The 20668-nt window shown below is 37.2% G+C and overlaps 1 protein-coding gene across 3 annotated transcripts in view; it reads left to right on the top strand.

Moving 5' to 3' along the window:
* KLF12 (Kruppel like factor 12) overlaps positions 1–20668 on the top strand; it is a 581101-nt gene that overhangs the window by 437604 nt on the left and 122829 nt on the right. For all 3 annotated transcript variants that reach the window (XM_043994967.1, XM_043994966.1, XM_043994968.1), the window contains exon 5: positions 10684–10819. In XM_043994967.1, coding sequence (XP_043850902.1) covers positions 10684–10819 — 136 coding nt within the window. The remainder of the gene's footprint in view (positions 1–10683; positions 10820–20668) is intronic.

Below are 20668 nucleotides of genomic sequence, written 5' to 3'. Positions count from 1 at the left end.
CAGTTTATTATTAGTCAGAGATTCAGAAAGCTGGGAGAGAGTAATGAAGATCTGGTAAAAAATAATGTTTGGATGCAGCTATAGGTGTTAGTATTTTTAACTGGAATTGATTCCTCTGTACATGTGAGGCTGACCATCTGGATGCACCTGCAACTATATGAAGAGAATTTCAAGTAATGGAGTGGCCATTATTCCCTATTACAAAGGTGAAATTTAAAGCCAAAAAAAAAATAATCCCAGAATTGACACCCTTCACTCAATGGCACAGATCATCTCCCACTCCCAATCTGTCTCCTCCAGGCAAAAAAAAAAAAGGAGATATTTTGGGAGATTCCAATTAATTTTTCCTGAATTGTATCTGGATGAATCATTCTTTAGTAAATTGGGGTAGGGGGTGAGAATTGCAAGGACCATTGAAGTTTGACAGGAGTATATCACTAATATTCTCCTCAAGAAGGGAATCAAACACTGAAAGGCACAAGCATTAAACATATTAGCCCCCCCCAAAAGAATTTAAAAACAAGTTTTTTGATACTATTTTAACTAATAGAAGTTCCTGGGCCAAAACTTGAAAACTCCAGAACCCTTTTTAAAGTTAAAATAGGCAGAATTCATCATGCAAGTACCATGTGATTGTACACATCATGCCATTTAAAAAGTCTTTCCAATTTTTTCTTGTGAAAAGAGATCTCTTGTATACTGGTAGCAGATCTGCTACATAGTATTTATTGCAATGGAAACACATAAATACACAGTCTAAAAATTGCCAAAATAACAACTCTCCCATTAATTAGCTGCCAAATATCTTCTATAATGGATATATGACTTTTTATTTAACTGCTTAGAGCTTTACTGGATAGACAGCAGGAATTCACACAATCTGAGGAGAGTAAAGCATCTCAGAGAACATCATTTCCTACCTGTTCCTGAACAGGAATTCCTTTCTTGCCATCAATCAATCAGTCAATCAGGAAGAATTTATTAAGTACTTACTTTGTCCTAAGCACTCTGCTGGGTGCTGAGAATACAAAGAAAAATAAAACAATTCCTACCCTCAGGGGTCTTACATTCTTTTAGGAAAATGATATGTACACATGTGAATATAAATATAAATAAAATATATACAAAGTGAACATAAGGTAGTTTTGAGGGGAAGGCACTAGCCGTTGGGGAGGGGTGGATCAGGTCAGTCCTCAGGGAGGAAGTGGGACTTAAGCTGGGCTTTGATGGAGCTTAGAGGCAGAAGTGAGGAAGGACTGCATTCCAGGATTCATAGCCAGAATGGACAAAGGTACAGAGATAGAGAATGAACCATCCAACCTCAGGAATAGCAGGAAGGCTAATTCGAATGGAGTGTGGAATTCATAGAGGAAAATTCATAAAGAATTCCATACTCGTAAAAACACTTTTGAGGAGGGATAGGGTGAAAGAAGATAGAAAATAGAGTAAATATCAAGGGGAGGGAATAGGATGGAGGGAAATACAGTTAGCAATAGTAACTGTGAAAAAAATTTGAAGCAAGTTTATCTGATAAGCCTCAGTTCTCAAACACAATAGAGAACTGAGTCAAATTTGTTAAAATGGTAGCCATTCCCCATTTGATAGATGATCAAAAGACATGAAGTTTTTAAATGAAATAATCAAGGCCACCTATAGCCATATGAAAAAAAGTGCTCTAACTCTCTATTGATTGCAAGGATTCAGGTCAAAACAATTCAGGGTACTTCTTCATACCTACTGGATTGGATAGTGGGACAGCAGAGGAAATGACATGTTGTAGGGGATATGGAGAATGTGAGACATTAATACCCTCTTGGTAAACTGATTCAAACATTCTGTAGAGCAATTTGGAGCTACAGCTAAAGGGCTATAAAACTTTGCATACTCTTCAACCTACTAATACCACTACTAGGTCAATATCCTAAAAGAGATTAAAAAAAAAAAGTTGGCTGGTAGCCAGGTTTGGGAACAACTTAAAATGTCAAACAGAAGAATTTGTACTTGATCCTAGAGGTAATAGGGAGTTATGGGAGAGTATAGAAAAGTGGGTAGACATGGTCAGACATGCAATAAGGATGCAGAAGTCTGGAAGCTGTGTGGAGGATGGATTGGAGAAAAGAAAGACTTAAGCAGGCAGACCAATTAGAAAGCTCTTAAAGTAAGAGGTGATTAGGGCATGAAATAAAGTGGTAGCCATGGCATTAAAGAGAAGAGGATAGATATGAAATACAATTTAGCAACTGACTGAACATATAGAAGGTAAAGGAAAGTCATAAATTACTGTAAATGTAAGCTTGGTGACTAGGATCATAGTGGTACCATTGATAGAAATTAAGAAATTTTGGGGAGGGGAGATTTTTAAGGGGAGAATTCAATTCAACAAGTATTGATTATGTAGTAACAACTGAGGCAATTAGGGAAGCAGGAAAGTAACAATTGAGCCAAGCCCTGAGAACAAGGGATTCCAGAAAAGGAAAGTGAGGAAGGAGAACAATCCAGGTATGAGGACAGCCTACAAGGAAAGGTGTACAAGGAGAAGATAGAATGTCATGCACATGGGAATAGCTAATCGGCTGGTTTGGCTGAAATGTAGAGGGCTTAAGGAGAAGGATATAAAATAAGTTTGGAAAGAGAGGTTGGAGTCAGTCTGTGTAGGGCTTTAAATGCCAAACCGAGTTTTTGTATTCTAGCCTAGAGGCATTAGAGAGCCCCTGAATCTTCCTGTATAGTCGTGTGACATAGCCAGACCTGTGCTTTCAGAATATCTGTTTGGAAATTGTGTGAAGGATGGATCAGAGGGGGAGGGGGGACTGAATACAGAAAGACCAATTAGGAGGTTATCACAATTGTCCAGGCAAGAAGTGTGAACTGGGGTGGTGCCAGTATAAGCTGAGAGAAGAGGATAGATGTAAGAGATATAGAGAATTGTTTAAGTGGTTATAGAATCAGCAATTATATCTTTCCATTTTTAGTACCCTGAGATGGAGTTCATCAGGGCATCCTGACTTGAACTCATTCAGGTAAACTTCATCCTCTCTTATCATCTATGCATTTTTTATTTGCGTTTCACCTCCCTATTAAATATTTTTATTCAGTCCTTTATGTCCAGAGATCATTCTTCAAGGCAAAGAAAACAGAAGTCAATTAAGAGTTGAAGGGTTTTGCCTTCTCTCCACTATTATCATCTCATCTATTTCAAACAACTGGTACTATCTCCTTTCTGATATTCCTTTTCCCAAATCTAACTATAAAGCAAATACTTTTTTATTATCTTTAGCATTCATCACTAGCCTTACCTCATTCTGAACTCTAAGGCTCTTGACACTATTCTCATAGGAACGTATCATTCCTATATTTATTCTACATACCTGTCTTCATTTCCATTTTACGACCATGTCTTTTTAAAATATAAGTAGGTTGATTGCTGAGACCATTTATAACCACATTATTGTTTTCATATACTGTGGTCACATCTCTGTTTCTCTCCTCTCCTCTCTTCTCTCTCTCCCCCTCCCTCTCCTCTCCCTGTTCTCTCTGTTCCTCTCCTCTCCTCTTCTCTCCTCTCCTCTACCTCTACTCTCCCTCTTCTTTCCCTTTCCTCTTCTCTCCTCTCCTTCTGTCTCTGACTCTGTCTCTCTGTCTCTCTCTCCTTCCTCACTGGAATTGTTTCATTTTTTGTCATTCTTTAGGTCTTTCTATTCATCTTTGGCTGACTCTCCCTATTGAATTTTAAACTTTGGAATCTTACTTTATTTCTCTGAAGCCTTTGAAATCTGCTCTCCCAAAAATCTAAGCTGGATGTCAGACTCTACCTAAATTCTTCTCACCTCTATCACATATTCTTAAATAGACTAGTCACTTACTATCAAGCTTCTCTTCACTTCTAATTTTTGCAACCAGTTCTTTGTTATTGGCCAGAATTAGTTCCAAGAAATCAGCTTCTCTCATTACAAGCTATCCTTTCAGGTAAATCATCACTGGTAATATGCTCCTGTGTGCTTATAGCCACCTTGCTTCTTTCCATTGCTCTTTTGGTCACCCATAATTCTTCTGACATGAAGAATATCGGTGTGAGAAAGGCATCTGGGTTACACATTTTTTTTTATTATGCCTCCTTCTAAAAAGGCTTATGAGAAGGTTCGAGACTACCTGATAATTTTCTAAAATTATACCTGTAGAAGCATTACACTGAAAAGTCTTCCAAGATGTGACTTCTCACTTCTCTCTATCCTTTGCAGGCTAGAGAATAGGATGATTGGAAGGTTTGACCAATAGCTAAACATTAGATTGGAGACCGTGATTTTTGTTTTGTGGACATTTATATTTTTTTATATATTTACTATGTAAATGTTGTTCCCTATGATAGACTGCAATCTCCTTGGGGGCAATGATAACCGTTTTTGTCATTGTATCTCTAGTGCCTAGCATAGCAACTGGACCATAACAGATTCTTAATAAATGTTTGTTGATTTATTCATTTCTGTACTTTTCTGAAAAATTAAATTGTCATGAGTAAGTAAATGATTTGTTAACTGCCCTTTTTTGACAGAAGGAAAGAAAAATGGCAGCTGTCCAGATTGTGAAACTACCCCTTGCCATAATACCACACCTCTGTGATTGTTTTGTAATGTTCTCCAAACTTTTCATCTATTTCTTCCTCCTTTCCAGGTAGTCTGTAGTAATAAATTTCCATTGCAAGGTATTTTCTGTTATCCCCCCCCCATTATTCTTCATCATGCCTCCTATTTATGTTTTTGAATTTCTGCAATTTGTGTATCTTAATATAAGATATTCCTTTATTCCATCCTCTCTTTAGCTATTTTCTTTCTCATAGAAGAGCTTTCTAGAGCCATAAACCCATCAACTCTCTTAGTTTATCTTGTCTTAATAATGTCCATAAAGTAGAATTAGTAACCTTGAATTAGTTTGCTTATTACTTGTTGTAATATTTGCTTATTATACCTTTGGCATGTGTAAATATATTTGTGGCCATGGGTTTTTTTTGTTGTTGTTTTTTTTTACTTATAGATCTTTTCTGGGATCTTGGCTCCTATGATGTGTAGGTATCTTTTGTTTCATTCTGCTTCATTACTTCAGGGGTATATGATTTCATATCTATGAGTCCCGCCCCCTGCCCCTTACAAATACAGAAAACAACTCACTCCATGCTTTAGTAGATGATTTTTGTGCATTTTTCTGATCTCACTTGGTAGATATACCTCTGATAACTATCCTTCCTAAACTTAGCTAGACTGATCCTCAGATGATAAACATTCAGACCATTATGGGATCCCTACATGATAGAGCATCTGCTCCACTGGCCTCAAGTTAGATAAGCAAGCCATTGACATTTCAGAATTATAATCAGCTATCTGAGAAGAACTTCAGTGGCAAGCTTGATTCCAACCTAATGTATTTTATTAATGAAAGGGGCATAGAGCATCATTGTTAAGCAGCTCTTGAATGTTTCATTCTTACATTTGCATTTATATAAAAAGCATTGTATTGTTCAGTCATGTCTGTCTCTTTGTGACCTCATTTGGGATTTTCTTGCCAGAGATACTGGAATAGTTTGCCATTTCCTTTTCCAGCTCATTTTGCAGATGAGAAAACTGAGGCAAACAGGGTTAAGTGACTTACCCAGGGTCACACAACTAGTAGGTATCTGAGGCCAGGATCACATTGCTACTAAGTGTCTATGGCTGGATTTAAACTCAAAAAAATGAATCTTCCTGACTTCAGGCTCAGTGCTTTATTCATTTTGCCATCTAGCTGCCCACATAAAAGCATACAGTATATAACTGAAATAAATCTACCAATTTGGGGAGAACTTACAGAATTTTGAATGCTGGGTGGAGCCAAGATGGTGGAGGACAGGCAGTGACTCCTTGGAGCTCTCCCTGAAATCCTTCAAATTCCTTCAAATGTCATAAGACAATTCCTGGAGCAGCAAAACCCACAAAAGGAAAGAGTGAGATCATTTTCCGGCCATGGAAGGCTTAGAAGATCAGCAGGAAAGAATTCCGAATGCTTCTTTAATATATACATATGGTATATGGATATGACTGGATGCAAACATTATGTGTGCTGAGAATTCTCATTTGGGCATTTCCTTTACGGTAAATACATACATATATATATGTATATATATATTATATATATATATAATATATACACACATACATACATATATATAAACAATACAGTGTTTTCAATTCAACAAACATTTATTTAGCACCTACTATATAAATGTCATCATCACCATGAAGTTATTCTCAATTCCCCTCATAATCTTTTTTCAAGAATTCAGAGAATCAGGTTCAGTATTTCTTGAACTGTCACATGAAAGTTTGTCCTGTGTAAAACCAATTTAATATACCTATAACCCTCTCAGAATCTCATGTTTTAAAGTTCAGTAACACATACCTTAAAATAAGGAATAGATTGAACATTAAACTGCAGACACAGGTGTGGTTGTGTGACCTTTTAAAAAACTGTTCTGTAGTTGGAGGATAGACTAATAAGAACATATTTACATTGTAAACTTACTATTTATGCCTTGTGTTTTGGAATGGGTGAATAATGGTTAGGGAGAGTGATCATGATAATGTTTCAAATTTTCTATCCCCTCCCACCCAGTCTCACATTTTCCTGACCAGAAGGAAAGTCCATGAAGGTATTCTTGGTCGACAGGTGTGATGAGTAAAACTAAATGTGTGATGTCCTTACTCCTGTCCCAAGTGTAGGGAAAATTAGCTAGAGTTTATTTATAAATTAGAAACTTTAGCACCAGTTTGGGGCATTAAGCATTTATTAAAACATACCAAGTATTAGTAAAAAGAGAACACCTGGGTCAGAAAGATTGGAAAGCGGGGCAGCTATATGGCACAGTGGATAGAGCACTGGCCCTGGATTCAGGAGGACCTGAGTTCAAATCTGGCCCCAGACACTTGACACTTACTAGCTGTGTGACCCTGGGCAAGTCACTTAACCCCAATTGCCCAGCAAAAAAAAAAAAAAAAAAAAAAAAAAAAAGATCGGAAAGCTTACCTAGTATTTATGGGAGAGAGAAGAGAAAAAGAGCCACTTTCACCTATGAATCTCAGGCCAAAAAAGAGAGTTTTTGTGCCTATCTGAGCGGAAGCTACCTGCGGGTCTGGAAGAGAAGTGGTGCCTACACACTGCTCCAAACTAATTGGCTGGTACCATTCAAGTCCATTGATTCACTGGACTTGAGGGTGGTCCCTTGTTAAGGTCAAAGTCCACAGTCTCTGAGAACATACCCTCTTCAGAGTCAGGTAGGTGTGGTTTCAATAGCAAAGTCATTCAGTTCTCAGTCAATCCAGTCAGTCCAAATCAATCCTAGCTGGGGACTTTGGGGTTGGCGAAGCTCATTATTTTCTTACACAGGTGACATTCTAGGCAGTGAATTTTACCATAGTGAAGCCTGTAAATTTGGAGGATGGAGTAATAGGAAGGTAGGAAAATTGATTTGCTAAATTAAGGATCACTGTGTAAGGGATATTTAAATTATGTTCAGGCGGCATATATGATATATAACAAACTGGCTTTTTCTCTGTTTCTAACGTGACGTTGCATCTTTTATCTTTGCACTGGTACCCTTCCACACTGACTCTTCCCAATTTCTTGAATATACTCCAAAATTACTTCTGCAACATTGTCTCACTCTTCCTCCCAGATGCACCTCTAGCACGAAACCTTTCCTGATCTCTCTTAACTACTAGTGCCCTCCATCCAAAAGTATCTTCTGTTGACTATTTTGCATATTTACAAATATGTTAAGCAACCATTTGCCACATTGTATAAGAATGTTAGAGCTGGAGTAAAGAAGATCTGAGTTTCAATCCTGCCTCAGAAACTATAGCTGTGTGATCCTGAGCTAGTCACTGAACCTCTCTCAACTTCAGTAACTTCATCTGTAAAACAGGGATAATAATTGTACCTACCTCATGGACTCGTTTGTAACCAGCAAAGGAGATAATATACAAAGCATTCTTTAAGCCTAAAAGAACTATATAAATAGAAGCTATTTAAACAATTCTTTTGTACTTATTAACTTTGTGCTGCATATATTTTTATATATACTTGTTTCCCTCATTAGAATGTAAGCTCAGGATAAAGCACCGACCCTGTATTCAGAAGGGCCTGAATGTCAGACACTGACACTTACTTAGCTGTGTGACCCTGAGCAAGTCACTTAACCCTCATTGCCCACCCCCCAAAAAAGAAAAGAATGTAAACTAAAAGTGAGTATTCCATTCTTGGTACTTGTGTATTGCTGATACCCGGTACAGTGTCTGGCATTGTATATGTCCGTTGAGAATTTGACCCTTCCTTCTAGATTTAATTGCCTATGAGAATAACATAATTTTGCATAAGAAATATTTATACAAATGACTTCTTCCCATGAGGTTAGAATTATGTAAAAATGGAACTCTCTAAGTGTGCTTTTTTTTAAATTTGAGCTTCTTTTTTTTTAATCAGCTCAAAGGAAAGTATTTTTTGAGGTTTTATAATAGCTATAAAATACTAAGATAAGAACAATTCTCCCCTAAGGGTTTATAAAGGTGGCTGAGTTAAAAAAGAAAAAGTATATGCATAATTATATATGCCTTTCCCAAAGAACTGATACATAAAGTGGCAATAGTTATACTGAAGTTTAAGATAGGAGTGTTAAATTCTAGAAATGGAAGTATAGGGCATTTCATCGAAAAGGACATGCTTTCTTTGGGCACCAAGTGGATTCTTTAATACCCACTGACAGGATATCCATATGGTTCAGGATGTTTGCTTTCCCATCCACCCCATGATCATAGAATTTCATGATGGAAAGACACTTTAGAAAGAATCTCTTAGAATCCCTTTGTTTTATAGATAAGGAAACTGATTTTCAGAGAGGAAAAGTTCAATGACATCAAGCTTGTTGACAAAGTAGGGCCAAAAAACATACAGGTTTCCTGATTTTCAGCACAATTTCTTCACCAGTCAGTGAGTAAGCAAGTATTAAACACTTACTGAGTACCATATGCTAAGTGCTGGGAATACTAAAAAAAAAAAAAGAAGACAGTCCCTCCCCTAAAAGAGGACAGTCTTGTAGGCAAGACAATATACAATCAAGTATGTGCAAAGAAACCATGTACAGGATAAATAGGAAATAATCAACAGAGAAAACTCAGTAGAATTAAGAGGGATTGGGAAAGTGGAAAAGGCTCCTTGTAGATTATGGGGTTTTAGCTGGAACTTGAAAGAATCCTGAGAATCCAGGAAGTAGAGATGAAGAGGGAGGGCACGCCAGGCATGGGAGACAGCCAGAGAAAATGCCTTGAGCTGAGAGATGGACTGTCTTATTCGAGGATCAGCAAGGGAGCCAGTATCATAGGTTCAAAGTGTATGTAAAGTAGAAGACTAGAAAGGTTGTATTGGGGGTGGGAGTAGTTCATGAAGGGATTTTACTGGCAAAGGATTTTATATTTGATCTTGGAGGTGATAAGAGCCACTGAGGTTTATTGACTGTGGGTAGGTGTGGCTCTGTGTGTGTGTGTGTGTGTGTGTGTGTGTGTGTGTGTGTGAGTGTGTGAGAGACAGACAGACAGACAGACAGGATCAGACCTGTACTAAATCACTTTGGTAGCTGAGTAGAGGACAGACTGGAATAGATAAGAGATTTGTGACTAGAACACCAACCAATAGATGATTACAGTAGTCCAGGGGTGAGGAAATGAGGACCTGCCCCAGGAACAAGACCAGGTGAAGTACTTGAGAGATAAAGATGAAATCTACCTGCCTTTGCAACAGATCTGATATAGGGATGAGGTGGGGGGGGGGGATAATTAGGAGTTGATAGAATAAAGGTTATTTTGCACAAACTCTTATAGACCTTTTCAGGAGAGAAAAATTGGATTAATCAGGCCATCAAAGGGTGCTTATTTTCTGAAAATGGCTTGCCCTTTGCAGTATATCACATGATTTTCAAGACATTAACCAAGACCATAGCCAAGGGGGAGTGCTTCCAAAAGCCATCACTGGGTCACAGCAAAGTGGGTTGGCGACTCTCAACCCCAAACTAATCCTTTAGCCCCATTGAAAAGAGTAAGGGCTTTATTCCAACTTATTTGAACAGCTGTTTTACATGCTTGATTCTTGTGTGTTTTTATCATTACATTCAACCTTTAATTTTCAGACCCAGTGGGGAAATAAAATATATTTATGTATATTGAATATCTAAAAGTATAACCTATTATTGGAACAGAAAACAATTAGCAAAATGGCCAGGTTTGAATTGCACATGCTCTGCCTTCCCCTGTCCATGTTCCAATGGAGGTGCTAACAAGCAGTGAAATGGCCTGAAAGCTGGCTAGGGAGAAAAGAGGCAAGAAACCTTGGATAGTATCTCAGTAATAAACCACAAAATAATTAGGTTGGGACTAGAGTGGTTTTAAAAGGTTTTCAGCCTAGAATCATGCCCTACAATTGATAGAAGCTTTGTCAAGTTGGGAATGTCATACTCACTCCTACATTTCACTTGTTCCTGGGATTTGTAGGTAATTGTTCATTACAACTGCGTGGAAGAGAAGTTTGTGCTTGATGTTGACCTGAGGAAAAATTCATTTCCGCATACTAACTTCATTCCCTTCTATGTCTCCCTCCCTTTTTTTTTCCTAGCACAAATGGACCCCCGAGGCCTATCTCCCAGACAAATTAAAAGTGACAGTGATGATGATGACCTGCCAAATGTGACCTTAGATAGCGTTAATGAAACTGGATCTACAGCCCTTTCCATAGCCAGAGCAGTACAAGAGTAAGTATCACATTCTCACGATGAAGTAAGAATTGTCAAGGTGTTCAATGGATAATGGAAACCACAGTCATCAGCTGGCATGCAGATAAATTGGCCTAGCTTGGGGGTGGCACATGTGCCTACATTTCTCCATTCCAGCAGAAGATTAAGAAAAAGAAAAGATGAGTTTCTTTGTTTCAGTGATGGTAAATATATGTCGGGATGAAAAAAAAATAATTCTCTTGTTCAACTCAGAGGGATTTTTTTTTATAAAGTTTTCTGAATGTTATCAGTATCCTTTCATTCTCTTTTAAGAGCCATCTCGGGCATAGTAAATTGGACATTTGTTGTGAAGATGAAATGAAATGAGAAAGTACTTTGGAAATTAAAAAACAGGTTGTAAATGAAAGTGAATTTCTTTCATTTTCTTTTTTCCAAGCTCCAAGTAGGCTTAGAATAAAATTCATGCTCACTCATGATCTTCTATTGGTATTGACTACATTTATCTAGAACTGAGTCCTCTGACAAACAGTGTACATATGTGTATGTATTGTTCTGAATCAAATAGCTTTGTAAAATTGTCTTCCCTGGGGCAGTAGATAGCATTTGTAATTAGAGAACTTGATTAATCAAATAGCCAGGCACATTTGATTTGTAGGTATACAAATTTGTACTATTACTACTTCTAGTTACCTCTGCATGGCCATTGGGTTTTTGTTCTACTCTGCAGCCATGTGACATAAGCAGAAAAGCTAATCGGTTTGGGGGCTTCATTAAAAGAAAAATTCTATCCAAAGAAAGCATGGTGATCACAGGTTTATACTTCTATATGGTCAGTCATTATGTGTAGTGTCATGCCAACTCTGTGTGCCACGTTTTAGAAGAGACATGGGCAAGGTAGATCATGTCTAGGGGATGGTGATCAGGATGCTGAGAAGATACCATACTAAATCAGTTCAAAATGTACCATACTAATACTAGCTGATTATTTCTACCAAAATTCACCGTTTATTTATTTATTTGTTGTTAGCATTCATTTTTCAAAAAATTTAAGTTCTGAATTCTCTCCCTCCTTATTACCCCTCCCCCATCCATTAAGAAGGCAAGAAATGTGATATTGATTATACATGTGATGTCATACAAAACATTTCCATATTTGTCATATTGCAAAAAAAAAGAAAAAGAAAGTGAAAAAAAATAATGCTTCACCCTGCATTCAGACTCCATCAGTTCTCTCTCTGTAGGTTAATAGCATTTTTCATCTTCAGTCCTTTGGTGTAGGCTTGGATCAGAATATTGATCAGAATTGTTAAGCATTCACAGTTGATCAACATACAATGTTGCTGTTACTATATAGATTGGTTCTGCTCACTTCACTTTTTATCAGTTCATATAAGCCTATCCAGGTTTTTCTAAAGCATGCTGCTTGTCATTTTTTTAATAGCAAATACTATTCCATCACAATCATAAACCACAACTTGTTCAGATATTCCCCAATTGAAGGGCATCCTCTCAATTGCTAATTCTTTGCCACAACAAAAAGCTGCTATAAATTCTGTACACATAGGTCCTTTTCCTTTTTCTTTGATCTCTTTGAAATACATACCTAGTAATGGTATTGCTAGGTCAAAGAGTATGCAATTTTATAACCCTTTGGGCATAGTTCTAAATTGTTCTCTAGAATGGTTGGGTCAGTCCACAACTCTGCCAACAGTATATTGGTGTCCCAATTTTCCCATATCCCCTCCAATATTTGTAATTTTCTATTTCTTTTATATCACCCAATCTAATAGGTGTGAGATGGTACCTCCAAACTATTTTAATTTGCATTTCTTTAATCAATAGTGTGTTAATTTGCATTTCTTTAATCAACAGTGATTTAGACTTCTTCCTTGCATATTCATATCCTTTGACCATTTATCAATTGAAGAACTACTCATATTCTTATAAGTTTGACTCAGTTCTCTATATATTTGGTAAATATTGCATTTATCAAAGAAATTTGCTATAAAATTTTCCCCCCAGTTCCCTCCTTTCCTTCTAATCTTGGCTGCATTGGCTTTGTTAGTACAAAACCTTTTTAATTTGGTATAATTAGAATTATCCATTTTACTTCCCATTATCCTCTGTATCCCTTGTTTGGTCATAAATACTTCCCTTTACCATAGTTGTGACAGGTAAAACTTTCCATGCTTCCCTAATTTGCTTATGATATCTAAGTCATGTACCCATTTTGACCTTATCTCGGTATATGATGTGAGATGCTGTTTCTGCCAAAAAATGTTTTCTAGTTTTACCAACCATTTTTGTTAAATAACAAAGAACTGGGTATTTTTAGAAAAACCTTTGGACACAATAATTAAAATACAGTCCTTAAAGAACTATAACATGGGGGCGGCTAGGTGGTGCAGTGGACAAAGCACCGCCCCTGGATTCAGGAGTACCTGAGTTCAAATCCGGCCTCAGACACTTGACACTTACTAGCTGTGTGACCCTGGGCAAGTCACTTAACCCCCATTGCCCCCCTCCCCCCCAAAAAAGAACTATAACATGGAAGATGAATTAGAATTGCTCATCTCTGGCAGCCAAAGAAGAACTAGGAGCAGTGAATAGCCATTACAAGGAGGCAGATTTCAGATCAACAAGAGGAAAAGCTTCTTACCAATTAAAGTTGTCCAGAAATGGAATAGGTTGTCTCAGAAAGTAAGGTCTAAATGCTAAATGATAGTATACTTATGTTAGATACTGTTAGCGATTTACTAGAATACAAATCATACGCCTTCGTTATTAGTCTTTCTTTATTAAGGGGCATTGTGGCATAGAAGATAAAGAGTTGGCCTGCAAGTTAGGAAGCCCTAGATTCAAGTCTAGCCTCTGACAAGGACTCCCTGGGCAAGTCATTTAACTCCCATTATGATTTTAAGCAAATCACATCACCTCTTCTTTCATCTCATTTTTTCACCTGTAAAATTTAGGAACTACACTAGAAGACTCAAAGATTCCTCTAGCTCTAAAACTGGGGATCCTGGGAATTTTGTAGCTGTGATTACCAAAATCAAAATTCACCAAGCGATCCCTCATCCTCACCTTTTGTTTTCAGTTTTTAGAATACATTGTGTTGAGTTCCTCTCAAACAGAGCAATTCCTTGTGAAAATCAGGTGCCTTCTGCTCCCTGTAAAATACATCGAAGAGTGAAAGGATTAGTTAGTCTCCAAATGTGAGGCGTTACTAATAAGGCGCCATGTTCATTTTTTTAGTAAATACCTAAAAAAGAAATGGAGAAGTTGTCAGCTTTTGTCTGTATCTCTGTTCTCACATGTGACATCTATCCATTACTATAATATCGTTTCATTGTAACAAAAATTGGTGTGTGTGTGTGTGTGTGTGTGTGTGTCTGTGTGTCTGTGTCTGTGCGTACACACACAAGCTGTGTGCATGTGCTTGTGCCTTGGGAGATATCTGATTCATTATTCATAGAACTGTTTTCATTAAGCCATTAGTAAAGTGTAGACCAGTCTGTCACCTGGGAAGCCCTACCGCTAGAGGCAATATAAAGAGTTAATTAGCCATTGTTCAAGAAGGGGAGAAGATGGCAGTAAAGGCTGAGAAGTGCTGAGATAGTTTTAGTTGAAATTTAAAAGGAAAAAAAAATTATTTGACCAAGAGAATTGAGATTTAGATATCTTGGAAAATACAGCTGCACCATGCCAGGGAAGCCGTTTCCTATAAATTTTTTGATTCGGGGCAACTACCTCACTTACATTAAGTTAAATTTAGGATTGGAGAATTTCATTTTTTGAAAAAAAAAAATTCATCTTTCCCCATGGTCACTCCCTTGTGTCTCTCAGAATCGTTAATAGGTACATTAATCCTGCATTTCTGCTCTTTCCCCCGCCCCCTTCCCTTTGCTTTTTCAGATGCCTGAAAGGAATAAAACACTCAATCAATTAACAGCTTTGAAAACAAAACTCTTTATTGATTTTAGCAGAAGGAAGTAAAAACAAAATAAACCAAATTGCCTTCTAACCCTATATGATTGTAAAGTTTTCAGGAAAAATTCTGTTTGGCAAAATGTGTTTCTGGTTTTCTTTAAAAATTAGTCAGGCAGTTGCTGAATCCAAACCATAATTGAGTTTTCCCTCGATTGAAATGGATAGTCTTCTTAGTGTTCTTTTTCTAAGAGTGACCGTGATCATGATATGAGAAGCATAATAGAGTGAAACACAGCCATATCATGTTAACATACCCCTTTATCAGTGGATTGGGGAATGTTGTGCTCTTGTCTCTAATCTTTCCAGCTTTGTTCTGCCCTGTAGGGGTAGAGATAGTAAGTAGTGAGGTACAGTGGTGAAATCTCAGTTCTATGACAGCAAAATGACCTCATCAAGATTCATATGAAATCACTTTCACCTCCCTTATACTTGTTTTATTCCTTCACCCAAGAAAGTGAAATCTTAAATTGTGAGGTACAACAGGTTATTTTTCCATTTAGTTATTGAGAGGTAGCCTATATGAAGTGTTTCTTGATGTTATCTTTAGAAAGTAGACTAAAGCTACCATAAGGGTTAAAAAATAATAGGCAGGTATGGGTATTGGCATTCTTGCTAAATGAATATCATTAACCATCTTGCCTATGGAGAGACAAACACCTGATATGTTTCTGTTCATGCTGGCAGAGCTCAATAAATGACGTTGGCTCAGTGACTGACAGATGGAGATAGAGACCTAACAACTGGAGCTGGCTCTGTCAGCCACCAGTAATGCCTCTCAGCAACGTTTCAAGGCCTAGAATAATGCAGTACATTTTCAATATCTCAGCCTCTTGTAATATTTACAAGCAAGGTGAGGGGTAAAGTCCTACCACACACATTATACTATCATAAGAGATGGATCTCTTCTTTGGGTTTTGGGAGCTGGTGGTGGGTAACGTGCTTGCAAATGCTTGCCCCCATATTAAAGTAAGAAAGCCTAAGTTAAACCCTGTTGGAGTGTCTGTATTCTGTCCAGTTCAATTCAACAAACATTTCAAAAGCACCTACCATATCCAAGGTACTCATTTGTGTAAATGCATGTGAAAGAGGAGTTGTACAGATAAAAGATTTCATCAAGAATATAAGGGATTCAGGGGGCAGCTAGGTGTTGCAGTTAATAAAGCACAGCCCTGGATTCAGGAGGAGCTGAGTTCAAATCCAGCCTTAGACACTTGACACTAGCTGTGTGACCCTCAGCAAGTCACTTAACCCTCATTGCCCCACAAAAACAAACAAAAAAGAGTATAAGGGATTTAGATGAAGTGAGTTCCAAAGTGTATCATTTCCTTTCATTTTATAAACCTTTTTTAAGTGTCAACATATAAGGTGTTGTGAGGGTGGGGGGGAAAGCAGGAGAGAACCAAGAATAATACAAATTATAGTAATACAACTAAGAATAATACAATTAATAGAATATGCCGAGTTCTAGGAACATCTTAAAAAGGAGAGGAGGTCAGCTAGGTGGCATAGTGGATAAAGCACCAGCCCTGGATTCAGGAGGTCCTGAGTTCAAATCCAGCCTCAGACACTTGACACTTACTAGCTTTGTGACCTTGGGCAAGTCACTTAACACTCATTGCCCCGGGGGGGAAAAAAAAAAGAGAGGACAGTTTCACCAAGGGCTCTCAGTGAAAGCTTCTCTAAGGAAAAAGGAAGGATGGAGCTGGCCAGCAACAAGAGAGCCAGGATACTGTCCTTTGACAGCTGTAACTTATCTGTAACCTGAGAGCAAGTATGCTTTATCTACTTACCAATGGTCTGTCTCTCAATTTGTGTCCTTAGGTGGAAAGCACCAAAATATATACATGATATCATCATCAAATTGGGCAAATGATAGTGTTCTCTTGAATTATGCCAGAAGCTAGAATGCAGAACCAAAAATGTAGGGTCCTTTATGGCTACCTCATTCATTGCTTTACTCATTGTTGAGAGGCAGCTATAACAGAGTGGCTAGAGAGCTGGTCTCAGAATCAGGAAGATCTGGGTTCCCATTCTCCCTCTGACATATCCTGGCTTTGTGATCCAGGGCAAGTCAGCAAGTCGCTTAACTTTTCTGTACCTTCGGTAGCATGCCATAGAACAGGTGTTTGTCTGCAGTGGTAGAAGGAGCCCTTTCATCAGTAATTCCCCATACCAATGAAATCAAAGGTCTGCACCTCCCCCAACTCACCGTCAAATCCTATAATGTTCAAAATAATTATTTTTAAGGGAACTTATTGCCTAAATCAAACATAAGGAAACAGTGAAATGTAGTCTCTCTGCCACTTACTATATGACCTTGTCCAACTCCCTTCTGAGGCTCAGTTTCTTTCAGCTGTAATATTAATGAAAGACTTTTCAAGCTGCTCTCATGTAATAGTTCAAAGAATCAAGTCAATTCATAATGTCAAAATACTTTGTAAAATGATATAAACTATACTCATCAAGGAGCTTTATACAAGACATGATAATTTATCGCTTGGAATTCCAAGTTTAATTTTTTTTAATGATATTGTTTTGTGAGCCAGTCAAGCAAATAATTGCACTGGCTAAAATTAGTGTAAACGTACAGAGCAACTTATTTTAAAACTTTATTTTAATTTCAGTTATTTTAATTGACCAGGCTTTAGAAAGCTATTTTTGGATCTGGAAAAGGTCCAAAGTAATATTTTCAATGTTTCTAAAGTGGTTTGCTCCAGGAGAAAAAAAAAATATTACTGGAATCAGTAGTGGGATTGATTATTTTTGTCAGCAGGGATACCCTGTATCTTCAAAGTTTTTGTTTCACTTTTCTTCCAAGCATTTTCACATATGAGTAGTGAAAAGAGAGCTGATTTTGAAGCCTGGTGCCAACACTTACTGTGTAAAAGTTACTATGTGTAAACCACAAATGCTATGGGTTTTTTGGATAGCAATTCACAACCTTCATGTCCCTGATGCCTACCTGTAGGGTGTCTATATAATGAGCAGTGGTGGGGAAGGAAGAAGGAAAGAAAGGTGAAAGGAAAAAGCATTTATATAGCACCTATTATTTGCTAAGCACTTTACAAATATTACCTCATTTGCCCCTTACAACAACCCTGAAAGGTTGATGCTGTTATTATTCCCCATTTTACAGTTGAGGAAACTGAGGCAAATTAATGTTAAATAAAGGTTGACTTGCCTAGGGTCACAGAGCTAGCGGGTGCCAGAGGCCAGATATGAACACATTATTTCTTCCTAACTCCTGGCCTACTGCATTATTACCTGGCTTCCTCTAATGCTAAATAACCTATAATTGACTCTATTTTGCATACTGATCTGAATGAATTGGCTTGTTCTTTGGTATAAAATTAATGTTTTGGAACCACTCTGATAATTCAGAGCTGAATTTCTTACTTTCTGCTGATCACATGGGCAAAAGTAAATAAACATTAATTTTTTTAAGTTATTCATCATTGTAGAATTGCTAAATTATAACAGGGAGAGAATGTACATACTATACTTGTGTTGAGTACTGCATATAATTCTCTGTGGCTTTTTAGATGACATATAAAGACATTTAAGACAAGTTGAAACTATTCCAAATACATTTTAAAACACATGACTCCAGATTTTTAAATACTGTAGTGTTCTGATTTAGTTAAATATGCAGGCTGCAATTGGCCACAATTCTCAAAAATTATTAGTATCTAATTGAAGAACAAACCTTTTCCACACATGAATTTTTTCTCTTTTCATACTATATGGCATTAGCTCTAATTATTTTGTATATTTATTTATCTCATTTGTATTTCTCAGCATTTATTCTTGTTTGTTTGTTTGGTTTTGGTTTTTTGGTTTTTTGCAGTACAATGAGGGTTAAGTGACTTGCCCAGGGTCATACAGCTAGTAAGCGTCAAGTGTCTAAGGTCGGATTTGAATGCAGGTCCTCCTGAATCCAGGGCCAGTGTTTTATCAACTGTGCCACCTAGCTGCCCCCATCAGCATTTATTCTTTTTTGTTTGTTTGTTTTGTTTTTGTTTTTGTTTTTGTTTTTAGTGAGGCAAGTGGGGTTAAGTAACTTGCCCAGGGTCACACAGCTAGTAAGTGTTAAGTGTCTGAGGCCGGATTTGAACTCAGGTACTCCTGACTCCCGGGCCAGTGCTCTGTCCACTGCGCCACTTAGCTGCCCCAGCATTTATTCTTAATAAGTATATCATGAATATCTCTGTAGCTCATACGTTTGTGATAAAAGGATGATATAGATACTGTATGATAATGTAAACCTATTAATATGTTTTACTACAAGTTCTCCTAGTCATTCATCACAGTTTCATTTATTAATGCCGTCAGTGAGATTACCCATGATCAGAGATCTGTCCTGTCTTTGAAATTAACCCAATTCACTAGTACATGGACTCCTCTGTTATCAGTCAAATGGCAGAGACACTCTTCTTGCTAATCATAAAATATAACCATTGTACCATTACTTAACCTGTGCTTTATATTATCTTTCTGCTTACTTAAATCTCATTTAAATATATGTGCCCACATTCATCAAATGGAAGTCAAAAATGTAAGGTTTTATCTGGCATGGATTAAATAGAGATTCCTTTTCCTAGTGTTTAAGGGTCTCCATAGTCTGGCTCCATCTACCTTTCTAGCCTTATTTCCCAGAATTCTTTTCCATGTGTTTATAGTTACAATCAGACTGGACTCTCAGCTATTGCTAAAACTCAGTGTTCTGTCTCTTGCATGCATTTGCATTTAAAATGCCTTTTCCCCATGCCAGAAATGCACCTATCCTTGTCTCTAACTTAGATCTTTTATTTTACTTCTTGGTTTTGTGATGTCCGTAATTAAAGCTATTTACCTCTGCAAATTACCTTGTAGTGGGTAGCACACTGAGCTTGGAATAAATATCTGGGTTCAGATTCTGTCTGTGAAGTCTACTAGCTGGGTGACTAGGAATAAGTGACCTAAATTCTGTGAGCCTCAGCTTTCTCATCTGCAAAGTGGGAATAGTAAATTCATATTGCACTTGCCAGCAGTTGTTTGCTTTTGCAAACTTCAGAGTGCTAGATAAATACCAGGTGCTATTACTTGTATATAATATTATACATGTTGTATATCCTCGGTATAATATAAACTCTCTAAGGATTGAGACTTAAATTTTTCTCTTGTACTTCCAGTTTCTGACACTATGTCTTGCAGATAGTGATCACTTTATAAATGTTTGAATTGAATGCAGAACATTAGAAATAAATACATTGTAGTTCATATTCTTTGAAATCGCAGACATTTGAGTCGGTGTTATATATTGGAAAGACTTAGATTTGGAGGGCTCTGAGATTTTAATTATGCTTATCCCACATTTGACTATGTAAATCATTCAAACTCTCTTAGTTTTAATGTCTTCATCTATAAAATGGGAATAACCTGTAACATAGTATAGTGTATAGGTCACTGAATTGGCTTCACCCCACTAAGATATACCCTTTCCATTAGTTGTGTGAGCCAAGACAAGTCATTTAATATTTCTGTGCTTCAGTTCCTTCATCTATAAAATGAGAGGTTAGAGTCAGTGACCTCTGAAGTTTCTTCTAGCTTTTAATGGGTGAGGCTATGACATACCTAGATAGATTGCTGTGTGCATCAAATGGCAATGTATGTACACCTTAAAAAGTTAGACAGGGTGTCCCAGAAGTCTTAGTCCAGTCTTAAGCTTTCGTAGCTTTAAACTGAACTAAGCCTTTTGGCTAAAACTTCAGACTTTTAAAGTTTCAATTGCTTGAAATTTCACTAAGGCTTTGGAGATACCCTTTATAGATACATCTCATTCCCTAAAAAGGAATAATTAAAAAAAAAAAAAACAACAACTGACCAACCTACATAACA

The sequence above is a fragment of the Dromiciops gliroides genome, chromosome 3 (assembly GCF_019393635.1).
Source record: "Dromiciops gliroides isolate mDroGli1 chromosome 3, mDroGli1.pri, whole genome shotgun sequence".
Taxonomy (NCBI): Eukaryota; Metazoa; Chordata; class Mammalia; order Microbiotheria; family Microbiotheriidae; genus Dromiciops; species Dromiciops gliroides.
This window is presented reverse-complemented; position numbering and strand designations above follow the sequence as displayed.